This window comes from Emys orbicularis, chromosome 2 (genome assembly GCF_028017835.1).
Source record: "Emys orbicularis isolate rEmyOrb1 chromosome 2, rEmyOrb1.hap1, whole genome shotgun sequence".
Classification (NCBI taxonomy): Eukaryota; Metazoa; Chordata; order Testudines; family Emydidae; genus Emys; species Emys orbicularis.
Window position 1 is genome coordinate 99,829,123 of NC_088684.1, and position 15,067 is coordinate 99,844,189.

Below are 15,067 nucleotides of genomic sequence, written 5' to 3' on the forward strand. Positions count from 1 at the left end.
TGTAGAAAAGAAGGACAGCCTCAGAGCCAGTCTGGATGAAGATGAACACAGTAACAGCAATCAGAAACCCAAATGTAACAAATTCATAAATCTAAAAAATAAGAATATACACCATGTTTTAGATGTTTAAAGTAGTCAGCTTCTCAATATGATGCCCTGAACTTTGGGAAAAGCGTAAAACGGTCAATTAATCTTTGGGATTTTTTGATTAGCAGTTCTTCTGGGAGCAAAGGATGAGATCTAGCAACATTGAGGGTTTATCAGTCCCCCAGTACATAGGGGAATTTGCTCCAAAGTGACTTCTGCATTTTAAAGAGACAGAGCAGTGAAACTCAGCAAAGGAGTTTCTGAGCCTCACTACTCCAGAATGTGGGCATCTCAGTCACTCCAGAAAGTAACAGAGAGGACTAGGGCTGACTGGGCCTGATATGGCATCCCCTGAATATAGTGAAGAGATTTAGCTGGTCATTAGGGTCCCCTGAAGAAGATGGCACAGAAGACAGAATGAAGATGGCATCAGGTAGAGTGAGATGGTTGATCATAGGGTTTGATGAGATGCCAGAAAGTTTCAGAAATTGACGGTGAAAAAGATCAGAGTTCAGGTTGTGTGTTACTAATGTTAGGGGAAATTTTAAATTCGGGGGTAGAGTTTTATTGCTCACAAAAAGTAGCTTTTTATATCACTAGCTACAGCTAAGTGCAATGTGAGAAAACATAGCACATGCTTCTCCACACAACTCTGCAAATGCTCCTGCAAAATGCTTGCTATTCCAGACTGGAACCTTTCACAGCAGACTTCCAAGTTAGGTGTGATTTCATTAGTTCCCAAATGAAACTTGAATAGTAGACTGACATACCCACACTCATTTTTCCCCTGCATCCCAGAGAAGACTTAGATAAAGATCCCAGAAGGAGATTGGACTAGAAGTTCGTAATGTACACTCATTCAGCACAATGACCAAATTATAACACAACCCATCATATTAGCTAACTTGCTCTATTTTTATTTTATAACTTCAAAACTTTATAATTTTAACTCAAACATAAGAAAATTCTAGTTTTAAATAGTCCATATCAAACTAATGCACCAGTTAAAGACAGTTTTAAAACCAATACTTTTCCAAACTGCCATTTGAATTGCTGCCCAGTCATTTAAGCATTATTTCACTGCAGTGCTACAGTGTATGCCATGTTACAAACACAGAGAATCTTTGCTTTCTCCTTGATTCACATCCTCTCAGCTATTGAAAATGTTGGACACAAGATGGTGCACTAACACCAGAGGATCTAAAAACACATTCAACGCTCAGAATATGAAGTAAATGGGTGACCTCACAGAAAGAAAAATAAAAATAAACTGTTTCTTCTTACAGCACTCATTAGGGACAATGACTAAAACCCCAATATATAAAAGGTACAAAATGGCCTCTCCCCTGAAGGCCTAGTGTTTGGGGGCACTCATCTGCAAAGTTGGACACCCAAGTTCGAATCTCTGCTCCGAATCAGGCACCACCTCCTTCTGTTTTGTAAATGGAGCCTAAGTCCCCTTGTGAATCTACTCTGTTTTCCCCAAAAACTATTCAGTAAATTTGTGTCAAATTATTAAATATTTTGGTCAACATCAAACTACACTTTTCAGCAAATAAAAATCGTCCAAAATTTTTTGCACAGCTCTAATTGAGTCTCATTCCATATGCCCAGTTTACATAATACAAAACAAACAAAAGCAGTATTTTTTTATTTGTTCAAAGTCTAATTTGCTGCTTTTACCTCTAGATAAGGTAAAGTAAAGCAAACAGTCCTCTCAGAAAGAAACATTTTATATATAATTCAAGCAACTATGATTCAGGAATAGCCCAAACCTCTACTACAACCCCGAAGAGTGTATGATACACACACATTTATATGCAGTATATTTGATGTCTATGTATAATGTGAGTGAAATATACTATTTACCTTCCCTTCACCAAATTTCTCTAAGTTTACATGGCTATTCTAAAGAACAAACACTATTATACAGCAGTGTCAAAATATTGTACAAGGTCAAATCCTGACTTGTCATTGAACAGGGGAGGCCAGAGCTTCACAACCCAGCTGAGCTCAGTTACCATGGAATGGGTAGTGAATTTTCAGAGGCTTGCCCTCTTCAGGAACAGCAATGGAGCAGCTCGTCCTCATCCTCCCCCTGCCATATCTATTCTCCTAGGATATTTCTTCACTGCACAGTTAACCCAGACTCTTACCTGTGTTCTAGCCCAAACCTCCCGCCTAACTATCCACACAGAAAAGCCTCTGACTCAGGTTTGGAGGTGCTTTAATACTGGGCCAGCTGGGGGTGTGGGTCAGAATCTGTGCTCTGCTTTAAACTCAGGCTGGAACCACCCACTTTGTGATCAGGATGCAGGCTAAATCACTCAATAGCCAACTGTCCTCCAGCACCTTTACATAATTCTCCTGAATGACAGACCAACTAGTTCTCTTGTAACTGATAGTTGACTGGAAAAGAATCTTAACACAAAGAACCATGAGATATGCCCTGAGACACAGCTGAATGTAGAAATAATGGTAGGGTTTTGCAATGGGATTCCTATACACAGGTGCTCAAACCAAGGTGTTGGTCACCAGGGTGATCTCTGCAGTGAAGATGAAAGCCCAGAAGCTGAGCTAGTGACTCTATCCCCCACTACAGCACATAGCATTGGGGATGTTGGGAATCATGGAATATCAGGGTTGGAAGGGACCTCAGGAGGTCACCTAGTCCAACCCCCTGCTCAAAGCAGGACCAATCCCCAGACAGATGTTTTGCCCCAGATCCCTAAATAGTTCCCTCAAGGATTGAACTCACAACCCTGGATTTAGCAGGCCAATGCTCAAACCCCTGAGCTATCCTTCCCCCCGAAGTGAGTTCACATTTCACACAACCCCCCCGAACATCAAATAAGTCACAGCACTGTGCACAAGATATTTACATTTAACCAACAGCTCAATTGGGGCTGTTTATTCCCCACTCCTCCTTACTGAAGAAGGAGGACTTTCTTTTTGCAAGATCATGAGAAGAAAAATCTTTCAGATATTCTTCCCACCATCCTTGAAACAGTGAGTAAAGGTTTTTCCTTCATACTCCGGAGAAAAAATGCTATACGTCTTCCACTTCATTTATGCCATTCAAATTGTTAAAATAGCACACACTACAATACACTTGTTTTTAATCATGAAGGTGATATAACCTGTACTTTCCTTTCCTAACATTAATGACAGCATACTACCAAAAAAAAAAAAAACCCAACCCAACACCTTCATTGCCATTAGGAACTTGTCAATAACAATATTTTACTTAATGCCAATCTGTCTTGTTTATGGCCACCCTGAAGCACATTTAGTCAGTTTACATATTATTTTATTATTGGTTTTATAGTACTCAGAGCCCCAGTCAGGGACCAGGACCCCATTGTGCTAAGTAACGTACAAATACAGGACAGAAATACTGTGTTTGCCCCAAAGAGTTTACAATTTAAGTAAAAGGGAATTTTGCTAAGGGTTAGCAGTAGATACACATCAGTGTTTAGGGTTTTTTTAAATTTAATTTAATTTGTAACTGTTTGATTAACATTAAATAATGTGGATTATGGTCAAGATTCTGCCACTCTTACATGATAGGTCAGGTATCAATTTTGATGGCATAAATAGGCCCAACGAGTCAAAGGTGTTAACATGATTCTGTCCAACACTTTTAAATAAGAATCAGGGTTTGGTATACAAAGGCCTCAGCATGCTTAGTGCCATGGCAAACACATCATGACAAATCCTTTTAACCCTTTAATAAAGATACAGAAAAAGAAGGAAAAACAGTTAAAACCATTGTAATGTAAAGTATTAACTTATTCCCTTTCCCTCCTGTTATGGAGAGATTTTAGAAGGAAACCCTTATAATAGTTTGAGATGGTGTTAAAGGTGATAACTTTATTTTTTTGCGTGGGAGGAGAGATGAAGTTATTGGAGATGGAATGGAGATGTTGTTATTCATGCTGCTGTTAAAGTTCAGTCCCAGTTTCTAGAAGACAAAACAAAACAAACACAAAGGGAAGGGAAAAGACAGTAAATGCAGCTTTTGTCTCTGGTGTTGACCTATTTTCAACCTTATTACTGGAAAGCCAGAGGCACAGCACTCAGCCTTAAGAGCCACTCCAGGGCCTGGGAAACTTGTACCAGCATCAGGCTATTTAGAGCATTGCTTTTAGCTACCTCTTTTTCTTTACAGGCTTCCGGAAATGTTGCACAATATCCAGTCATGGCTGGCTAAGCCAGACTCTTATTAGACAGAAGGCACAAGGTGAGAGATAGGAAAGAAGAAATTAGGTAAGGAAGGAAAAGGACATATGGAGGTGGGGGAGCAACAAAGTCTCACATCCCAGATGCTGTTTGGGATTTAGCAAGAGCTAGTGGTGTCATCTGACTCTCTCTGGTCAGAACATCCCTCAGGATTAGGCTGAGGAAGGTCCAACATTGTTACACTGTATCTTGGGGGTCTCAGGAGATCGCAGAAATGGCAGCCATGATGGTGAAGCTCAATCTTTTCACTTGTTTCAGTCAGCAATTGTTGCATTAGCTTCCACCAAAGTTTCTTCCAAAGTCTCCTTTTTGGAGAATCACAAAAGGGAGTGATGGGTGGAATAGGTCATCTTTCCTTTATTTTGTCCACCAATTAGGCCTATTTTCTAACACACCAATTTTGGTTCATTGACTTCCAGTCCCACATTTGTCTTGTTTATCAGGCATAATTCAAGGACTATGTTAAGATCATATCAGTAGGCCTTTTTGTTTAGACTAATTCAGTCTGTCTCCCTTTTGCACCTTTTCCCACCAGCATTTATTGTTATAGGGTATTGTGACACTTTATAAATCCACTTTCCCAGAGCTGGCTCATGAGTTGGATAGGCCAATTATCACTACAGCCATTCTTTATTCCATTAATAGTCCCATGGAGACCAATAGAACTACGTGCCGTGTACTACTTAATGTGGGTTATGGTAGCAGAATCACGTCCTGAGTAAGGAAATGGAAAACCCTAAGAGGCAAACTCTGCCCTAAGTTATGTGCATGCAACCTGACTGAAGCCAATGGTGTTGCAAGAGTGTAAATCTGGGCAGAATATGGCCCATAAGACTTCAAAATTGTCCTCAGATACATCCCTGACTCTCTCATTAAAGTCAACTGGGAAGACAGAATTGAGCCTATTGTATATTAAAGTATATGTTTAATAGCATAACTAGTATCCCCAAAATACTGCAACAGGGAATGCAGCCTCATGGGGTAAGAGAGTGAAACCTCATTGAAGTCAAGGGGGTTGCATCAATGTAACTGTCAGCAGAACCTGGACTCTCATCTCTCACTTCCTGTGTACTCCCACAGTGCAGAGTCAATACTTCAGCATCCATTATTGATTTGATCTTTGGTTTAGTTTTCTAAATTGGGCTGGAAATGAGAAGTTTCTCTCTTTTGCGCCATGCCTGAGAAAAAACTGTCTTTCCATTTTCTCCGGCTGATGGATGTAATGAATATTTTATTTTTCACAGTCTGCATAACTCAAAAATAGGTGAACAGATTTCACTCAAATTTCTTAAAATGCTCCAAATGTGGAAAATTTCAGCTTGGAAGAGGAGAATTTTTCAGAAAGGTGGGAGTTTCTGAAGAATAATCTCTGTGCAGCCTCAACTACCATACATGAACACAAACATGTGGTTCAGAAATGTACTGCCTATCTACATACACGTTTATTGTAATACACACATGCATATGTACTATTTATATTCACACACACAGAGTCTATGTCTAGATCATGAAATTTGATTTTTTTTCCCAGAAGAATGAGATGTTATAACCTAGCTCCTGGGGTTTGATTGTTTTGCACAGAGTGTAGGTCGAGAGAGTGCATACAAAGGTGGCTTAATTTATCCCAAAGGGCCAAAGATCAGTTGAGGATCAGTCTAGCAAAGGGTGTCCCAAACATTCCCTCTTTCTCCTACTATGCTAGTGGGAAGGAGTGAGAGTAGCAGGAGTTTTGTCTATTTACCACTAAGTTCTTCAGCGCAGAAACTTTTTCTTACTATGTACATTTTACAGTGCTTAACACACACTTGGTTATAAACTAACATAATAAACAATAAAGTCCCTACACTGTCTCTATCCCATTGGAGGATTGCCTTTACACTGGGCAATCCTTTTTGGGCAGGCTAGTTTGGCTGGAAGGATGGATTTGGCTGGTAGCACTGCACAAGTAAATCTGGTCCTATATTCCCCTGTCAGAATATGTTTGGGTTTAGAGAAGGAAACTAGGAAGAATTGTAGAGCCTCCTTTAAGACAGCCAAGCATAATAGGTCTTCTAAAAGGCTCAGTACAATCCTTTTTTAAACTGAGGATGGTGATAAAGGGAGGTGAAAGAATGATATTTTCTGATGGGGGTTGGATGAAGGAGATTCCCTTATTGGCAAGCATGTCCAGTGCACTCAGGATTATGGATAGAGGGATACAGTACTAATAAATAGCTGTCAGAAGTGATAGAATGAGCATCTTGTCTGTTGTGCATACAGCGGGATTTTCTCTTATCCATATATCCAGGTTCTGAGAGTCTGCTTTTAGGTTAAAGTGTAGGTGTGGCTATTCAGAAGCAAAGCTCACTGAAGGGGCTGTAGCTGTCTGTAGAAAGTATGTCTGTCATTAATCAGGCTGGAGATCACTATCAGAGTTAAGGTAGGTGAAGTGAACAGTCAGTAAGTGGGGGAGGAAACGCCTATAGTATTTATAAGGATAGTTCAGGGGGAAATAATTTTTCAAGTCTCACCTGAACATGCAAACAAACATCTTTTTTCTAAAAACTTTGTTGCCCTTTCATTACGCTCCTGTTATTCCAATTTTAAATATAAATTAAAATTTATGTTTAAAGTATGCTGCAGTCACTGACCATCACATTTAGGAATTATTAAGTACTATTGGGGCATGGTAAAAGGGCATTTTAAAATGAAGTCATATTTTGAAAGAATACAAAATGGGATTGGACCATAGCCAGATGAATTGAACAGACAGAGCTTAAATGGACAAAACTCAATATTTGATACAGCTGATGATTCTACTCACTGAATACTGAGTTAATACTGACGTGTTAAGAGTCTCTGCTACTATTTCAGTCATATAAGAATCAGTCACTCAGTTCTGTTGGTACAATCCATTTAGACTCGCTTTGTATGATAATGTTGCCCTTACTTCAGACACTAGTGTCCAATTGTGATACCACTGTCATTCCTCTGCAGAGCAATAGCAAATGTTTAGGGTCTTGCAGGACTGCTTCCTACTGGAGGAGAAACCAGTGATGCAGAGTTTGTGTATATTCTAAAGCATAAACTTGTTTTAGTTACACATATACACCAGTCCTGGAACACAGGTACTTAAACAGCATGCAGGCAAAGCCTTCTTTCAGATTTCTCTACCTAGAATTAATGCCCAGTTCCCAGGGAGCTACTGTGCCTAAATAATTGATTCTAATGAGAAACTGAGGCAGAAAGCAAATTCTCCTGCTACTTGCAAACCATCAGGACCACTGCCATTACACAAAACCTTGCATGACAAAAACATGCAATTTGGAGGGATAGCTCAGTGGTTTGAGCATTGGCCTGCTTAAACCCAGGGTTGTGAGTTCAATCCTTGAGGGGGCCACTTAGGGATCTGGGGCAAAATCAGTACTTAGTCCTGCTAGTGAAGGCAGGGGGCTGGACTTGATGACTTTTCAAGGTCCCTTCCGGTTCTAGGAGATAGGATATCTCTATTAATTTAAATTTAATACCATCACATTATATGGTCCAAAGCGTGAACGTTGCACACTAAGAAATGGAACGTGAAAGGCTTTGTGTCACAGTGCCACTTGGTGACCCCTATCATAATATTTAAGAACATTCTACTTTGCCACTCTGATCATTTTATTTTGTCTATGCACATGTGAAATTAATAATAATAATGCGAAACCCTTACTAAAGTGAGATCAATGAGGAAGACTCATGGCACAGTGAAATGCCACCTGCCCGGCTAAGGAATTGCCTTTTTTCCCCTTCCTTCTTGGCTCTGAGTGAATAGAACAGCTATTTCTCGGTTAGTCTCACAGCGCTGACCTAGGTGTCCCCTCCGATCCTTGTGGCTTCCCTTTCCCTGATCTTTATGTTGCTGAATGATGTGCGCCTACGAAAGCTGCAAATCTCATCCTGTGTGTGTGGATGATCTCATCATTTCCATGTGCTGCTAAAAGATTTAGACTTTTCATCCCCACATGTTGTGTCTTATAGTTGGCATATCAGATATCTGCTTTAACTTTGAACTCAGACACAACAATCTTCTATATACATAACCATCTCTGGACAACTGATGTGGTACATGTATCTGATGGCAGAATTTAGCCTTTAATGTGTGCTAAGATTTTAACACGTCAGTGACAGTTTAGAGGAAATTGACCAGTTAATACGACATGGAAAGATTTTAAACTGTCCTGCCAGAATATGGTTTAACACCTGATGATGTTTATTATAAAGTGGCTACTCACCAGTTTTTTTTTGGGGGGGGGGAGGAGGCTGAGCAATGTTTACAGAACTGTTTCCAGGTTTCATGGAATACAAATTTAAAAAAAATGGTTTTCCATGGCTATGATTGAATTTCAAAGCCTTGTAAATGTATACTTGCTCAAATCTTGGTTATAAATTGATGATCGTATGCATTACTCTTTGGTTCTTTAGAAGCAGTGAATCCTCAATGCCTATTTCTCTGTTTCTAAGGTAACAGAGAAAGATTTTTTTTTCTTTTTTCCAATGAATCAGACCTTGAATATTCAAGACTTCTCCAGCCAGGGAAACAAAGCAAAAAGCGGTATAATCTCAATAGAGGATTCTCTCTATATTTTAGACACAAGCTTGATTTATAGACTAGAGAAACACAAACTACCCTTAAGGCTACAATGTGAGAGAACTGTGACAAACACAGTTGCAGGTCAGTAGAGCGTCAGGAATTTTTAATCAGAGTCAAATTAAGGAATTACAAAGGCTCACCGCTACTGTCTCATTGCGTCATCATAGGGTACAAACAGAATGCAGATGAAGAATGTATTTGATGGGATTATGCACACATTCTAGTCACTGACTGCATTCTGGTAAACCAAATCTTTTTATTTGTGGAACTCTGGCTATCTGGCTTCACGTTATTGCTATTGCCTATATTCGTGTTACCTACCCCTTCCTCCCCAGGACACTTATTACTTACTTCACTGTACTGTACATCAGATGTGAGATGCAAAGCACTAAAGATTATATTTTTGAATATAGCATTAATCATCATTTATAAATAAATAAAAAAACATATAGTCCTTTCCTAAAAAACAATCATGTTATTTTCATTAATCTGAAACATATGCTCTTATCACAACTGGTTTAAATTAATCATTTTTGGTAGCTGGCAGTGTTGATTCTATTTTCCTCTTACTTTGAGTGCAAGAGTTGTTGCTGTTTTATTCTACAAATTAAACAACAAGAAGCTGCCAAAAATGAATATTATTCAAATGTAAGTTTTTGTAACTTTTATAAACCAAAACTTCATGTAAAGTTTCGGGATAACTTCTATGGTTACTAAAAAATTAAGTCAAAGGATTTAAACCATCATCCCTTACTTAACAGGAGATGATGTACCTGCTTATTAATATATACACATCATCTAGTGATAAAATAATCATATTGCAGTTCTCCAGTGCCCTTCATCTTAATATCTCAAAGCACTTTGTAAACAGTCAGTGATTAGGCCTCACAGAAACCTCTGTTCAGTTTGATCAGCCTCACCTTAAATAAATTAAAACTGAGGTAGACAGAGGTTAAGAGACTTGCCCGAGGTCATAGAACAACTGAGTGTTAGAACTGATATCCAGACGTTCTGCTTCCCAGTCCTGTAGTCTAACCACTGTCTCACAAATCATCACACAGTGTAACATATGAAATAAAAACCTGGTTTGCGATTTTAATAGCTTGTTAAGGAACGTCTTTCAGTTCTTACTCTGTATGAAGAAAGTGTCATTAACAGTTGATGAGACTTGTATCATTTGACATATTGAAACATAGAGTGCTTAGAGTCTTACGTTCTTGGAAAGATGTGAAAAGCATCTGGAATCGGCTGCTTCGACTGCCTTCGTCTGCCCACATGCGGATTACCCCAAGACCTGTACGCAGCATCACATCATTAGCAACAGTGCTACAAAATTTAGCTTTTAAATCCTCCACCGAGCTACTTCCATCATAGACAGCCACAAAATTCCTTTTGCATTCATTTGAATTCTGCATTTCATAGTCCAAGAATCGTAAATAGATCTACAAAAGAACAACAACAACAAAAAAAGAACTGTATAAACCAAAATAGGAACAAGAACAATTAAACAGCACTTCTCCCTGTGGTGAAAAATAGACACTTGAACTATAATCAGATCATGATCTTTTTGTTATTAGAGGTGACAAAACACAGGCCACTTTTATTATTTTTGCATTAATACAGTAACTGAGTACTGTTTATTCTTCATCACATTTTGCCTTGTTCTAAAGTCTAGTCCAGAGGAGGTCCAAATGCTTCTTTTCTTGCCTATTCTGAGACCCCCGGCTTCCAATTTAAACTCCTAAATGTATCCCTTTTAGGAGAAGCAAGTGTGTCCTCTAATCATCCAGCCTGATGACAGGTCAGAAACTTCTTCCTGTATTGACACAATATTGCTCAATTACTCACCCAGCAAGAAGAATAATAAGGCAAATACTTGCAGCTCCCTCCAGAGAGTCAATGTGTGTCATCCTTGTGACATGGCTAAGCTCCACTGACTCAGGAAGTGAGAATCTAGAAACCATTCAGAACCCAAACATTAATCTTTTCATGTTTCCTCAAGCAGTCTGGTCACCATCTCGGTCTTTTTCAACAAAGCCCTTATCATTAAGTCAACAGGGATGAAACCAACAGTGTTCCAGAGAAATTAATCTAAAACCCTATGAGGCTTTAATAAGAAAGGAATATCTTTTTCTGAATTTTAAGCCATCTTATCAAATGTAACTAAAATAATCATCCTGGCTAAAGAATCCAGTAAATTTGTTTATTAATTTTAAGGAAAACTTATTCTCAATTAAAATCTATATGACCTCCAATAGAGGAAGCCATATTACTGATTTGAGAGCCTTTCCTAATAAATTAAAGCAAAATCAAACATACCAGTATTACAGAAAGTAAATCAGAGGTTAGGCAGGCACATGATATACAACTAGACCATACAGGATAACCAGCACACCTTAGGAAAATATTGAAGAAAGCTAGATTACAGCAGAAATAGTAAAAAATAAAAATAAAAATCAATCTATACATGTATTTGAACCCAGTGATTGAATGTATTCCAAAGCTGCATCTTTATTTTGAAACAAAAACAAACAAAAAAGACCCCTCCGATTGAAGTAGCAATCAGCATTACTTCTCTCTCCAATGAACTTTCTGCACAAAAAATATCTCGACTTCAAATAGTTCTTCCCATGAAAAGACAGAAGGGGAGGAGCACGATCTCTCTAGTTTTGTGGCTTCAAGCAAGTATATAAGCACAACTCCTCCCAGACAACATGGAGGAATCTAGATGTCACGGCACTCATGTTTCAAAACTCCTATTGCTTAGAATGAATGGGCGCTATTTAACAGCCTCCCACTTCACTGTGTATATTTCCAAATCACCTATTAATTTTTTTAGATACTGTATTGGAATCCATTGGTACTTTTTATGCCTGACAAGTAGTCTCTCTTTAGAGAATGCAACAGAGAGTCCTGTGGCACCTTTAAGACTAACAGATGTATTGGAGCATAAGCTTTCGTGGGTGAATGCCCACTTCGTCGGACATGCATCCGTCGAAGTGGGCATTCACCCACGAAAGCTTATGCTCCAATACATCTGTTAGTCTTAAAGGTGCCACAGGACTCTCTGTTGCTTTTTACAGATCCAGACTAACATGACTACCCCTCTGATACTTGATCTTTAGAGAATGCTGTTCTTAATAGGATTTGTGATAATCACCACAACAATCTTGCAAATGTTAATATTCCCATTTTACAAATGAGGAAACTGGGTCACAGAGCAGGTAAGTGACCAAAGTAACAGTGTATCAGTAGCTGAACTATGAGCCAGAAATCCTGACCTCCAATCCCATTCTCTAGCTACTAGCTCAAGCTCTTTCCCAGTGGATGTACTGGAGTGGTCAAACAATGATGAGCATGACTGAGAAGGTTATGTTACAACCAAATTGCTCTAATGTAATTTTTACTCCTGAACAGTTTAGCTGGATTTTATAAGAAACCATAGGTTGATGAGACGTAAGTTGTGTTGATCTATAAAAATGGAACACTTTGCTTTAATCCATAAACTCTTCTGTCTGCAAAATATTATTTCATTGAGTTCTATCTACAGTACTGTCCTTTGCATGTAACACACACAATTAATAGTTGAAGTTGACAGAAGAATTATTACATTGCTCTTTTTCATGTGTTGTCCAACTTTCTTCACTGCACTGACCTCTTTTAAGGCACATTGTCTGGGGACCACCTCCGCTACCACTCATGAGTATATATAATTCATCCCTGGGGCAACTATAGCAATTACTTACCTGGCGCCAAGTAGCAATTAGGAGATATTTATGTATAATAAGTGTATTTTTAAAAAGTGAATCTGTTTTACTTTTACTTTCACCTCCCTTACTATCTGTTCTGTTCCTCTCTCTTTCCGTGGCTCCCTTCTCCTGCACATGAATGCTGCCCAAACACCTCATTCTCTTCTCCCCCTGGTCCTCAACTTCTTCATTCTCCTCCTACTTCCTCCCTCCCCCCAACTACCCCAGAAGTTCCTCTGTTGCTGATAGCTGGTTTCTCTAGTCCCATAGGGGATTCCAGTCCTCACAGTATCTCCTAAGTCCTCTCCTCCACTTCTTAAATAGCATTCACCCCTGGTACAGATTACTTTGGGTATGTCTACACTACGGGATTACTCCAAATTTACAGAATTCAATTTTTGGCAACTGATTGTATAAGGTCGAGTGCATGCGGCCACACTAAGCACATTAATTCAGCGGTGTGCGTCCATGTACCGAGGCTAGCGTTGACTTCTGGAGCGTTGCACTGTGGGTAGCTATCCCATAGTTCCCGCAGTCTCCCCCGCCCATTGGAATTCTGGGTTGAGATCCCAATGCCTGATGGGGCCAAAAATTTGTCACAGGTGGTTATGGGTAAATGTCGTCAGTCAATCCTCCCTCCGTGAAAGCAACGGCAGACAATCATTTCACGCCCTTTTCCCTGGATTGCCCGGGCAGACGCCATAGCACAGCAACCATGGAGCCCGTTCAGCCTTTTTTCACTGTCACCGTATGTCTACTGGATGCTGCTGACAGAAGCGGTACTGCAGCGCTACACAGCAGCATCCCCTTGCCTTTGCAAGTTAGCAAAGACGGTTACCAGCCATACTGTACCGTCTGCTGCTTTGCAAGTTGGCAAAGACGGTTACCAGTCATACTGTACCGTCTGCTGCTGTCATGGGTGCTCCTGGCCGGCCTCGGTGAGGTCGGTTGGGGGCGCCTGGACAAAAATGGGAATGACTCCCCAGGTCATTCTCTTCTTTAAGTTTTGTCTAATGGAGAGTCAGTCCTGCCTAGAATATCAGGCAAGCCTACTAACGAACCAGAGAGGCAAACGGCCGCTCCGGGTCAGAGCCCCAGACATCCCGCAGAAATGATGAGCTGCATGCCATTCTAGGGGGTGCCCCTACAACAACCTCACCCACTGCTTCCCTCCTCCCGGGCTACCTTGGCAGTTATCCCCCCATTTGTGTGATGAAGTAATAAAGAATGCATGAATTTGAAACAACACTGACTTTATTGCCTCTGCAAGCAGAGATCAAAGGGGGGAGGGGAGCGCGGCTGGCTTACAGCGAAGTCGAGTGAACCACCATTCTGCACTTGCTCAGCCTATAGCTGAAAATGGGAATCTGTGATAAGCACTAGGATAGAAGCACAGGCAGGACTGAATCTCCATTTGTGTGTGGGCCTTTGGTTGACACTGGTAAAATACAAAATGTCCCAGGATATGTATGTTGGGGGACAGTTCTAAACGGCAGCTTTATTTTTTTATTTGCAGCAAAATGTAGAGGTCTAAGTATCTGATTGTGAGCCCTGAGAGCCAGGGGTAGGTGCGACCGCGTGGTGCTGCCGACTGGGAGAGCAGCCTGAGGCAGAAGCCTCCAGCTGGCATGATATTCCAGACAGGACTGAATCTCCATTACACAAAACTTAAAGAAGAGAATGACCTGGAGTCATTCCCATTTTTGTCCAGGCGTCCCCGACCGACCTAACCAAGGCCAGCCAGGAGCACCCATGTCTGCCCAGGCACCCCTGACCGACCTCGCCGAGGCCAGCCAGGAGCACCCACGGGACGACGATGACGGTTACCAGTCATACTGCACCGTCTGCCATCCGCAAGACAAGGCAAGGGGATGCTGCTGTGTAGCGCTGCAGCACCGCATCTGCCAGCAGCATCCAGTACACATACGGTGACAGTGAAAAGAGGCGAGAAACGATTTTTTCCCCTTTGCTTTCACAGGGGGTGGGGGGGTGGCTGACGACATATACCCTGAACCACCCGCAACAATGTTTTTGACCCTTCAGGCATTGGGAGCTCAACCCAGAATTCAAATGGTTTTCGGAGAGTGCGGGAACTGTGGGATAGCTACAGTTGTCAGTCGCCCCTCCCTCCATGAGCGTCCATTTCATTCTTTGGTTTTCTGGTACACTTGTCTCAGCTCCTTAAGTTTCATGCAGCACTGTGTTGAGTCCCTGTTGTGGCCTCTGTCCATCATGGCCTTGGAGATTTTTTCAAATGTTTTGGCATTTTGTCTTTTGGAACGGAGTTCTGATGGAACAGATTCATCTCCCCATACAGAGATCAGATTCAGTATCTCCTGTACGGTCCATGCTGGAGCTCTTTTTTGATTCTGGGACT

At 40.6% G+C, this 15,067-nt stretch overlaps 1 protein-coding gene across 2 annotated transcripts in view; it reads right to left on the reverse strand.

Moving 5' to 3' along the window:
• Positions 1-15,067, reverse strand: part of NETO1 (neuropilin and tolloid like 1) — an 87,942-nt gene that overhangs the window by 7,809 nt on the left and 65,066 nt on the right. For both annotated transcript variants that reach the window (XM_065399349.1, XM_065399348.1), the window contains exon 7: positions 10,155-10,383. In XM_065399349.1, coding sequence (XP_065255421.1) covers positions 10,155-10,383 — 229 coding nt within the window. The remainder of the gene's footprint in view (positions 1-10,154; positions 10,384-15,067) is intronic.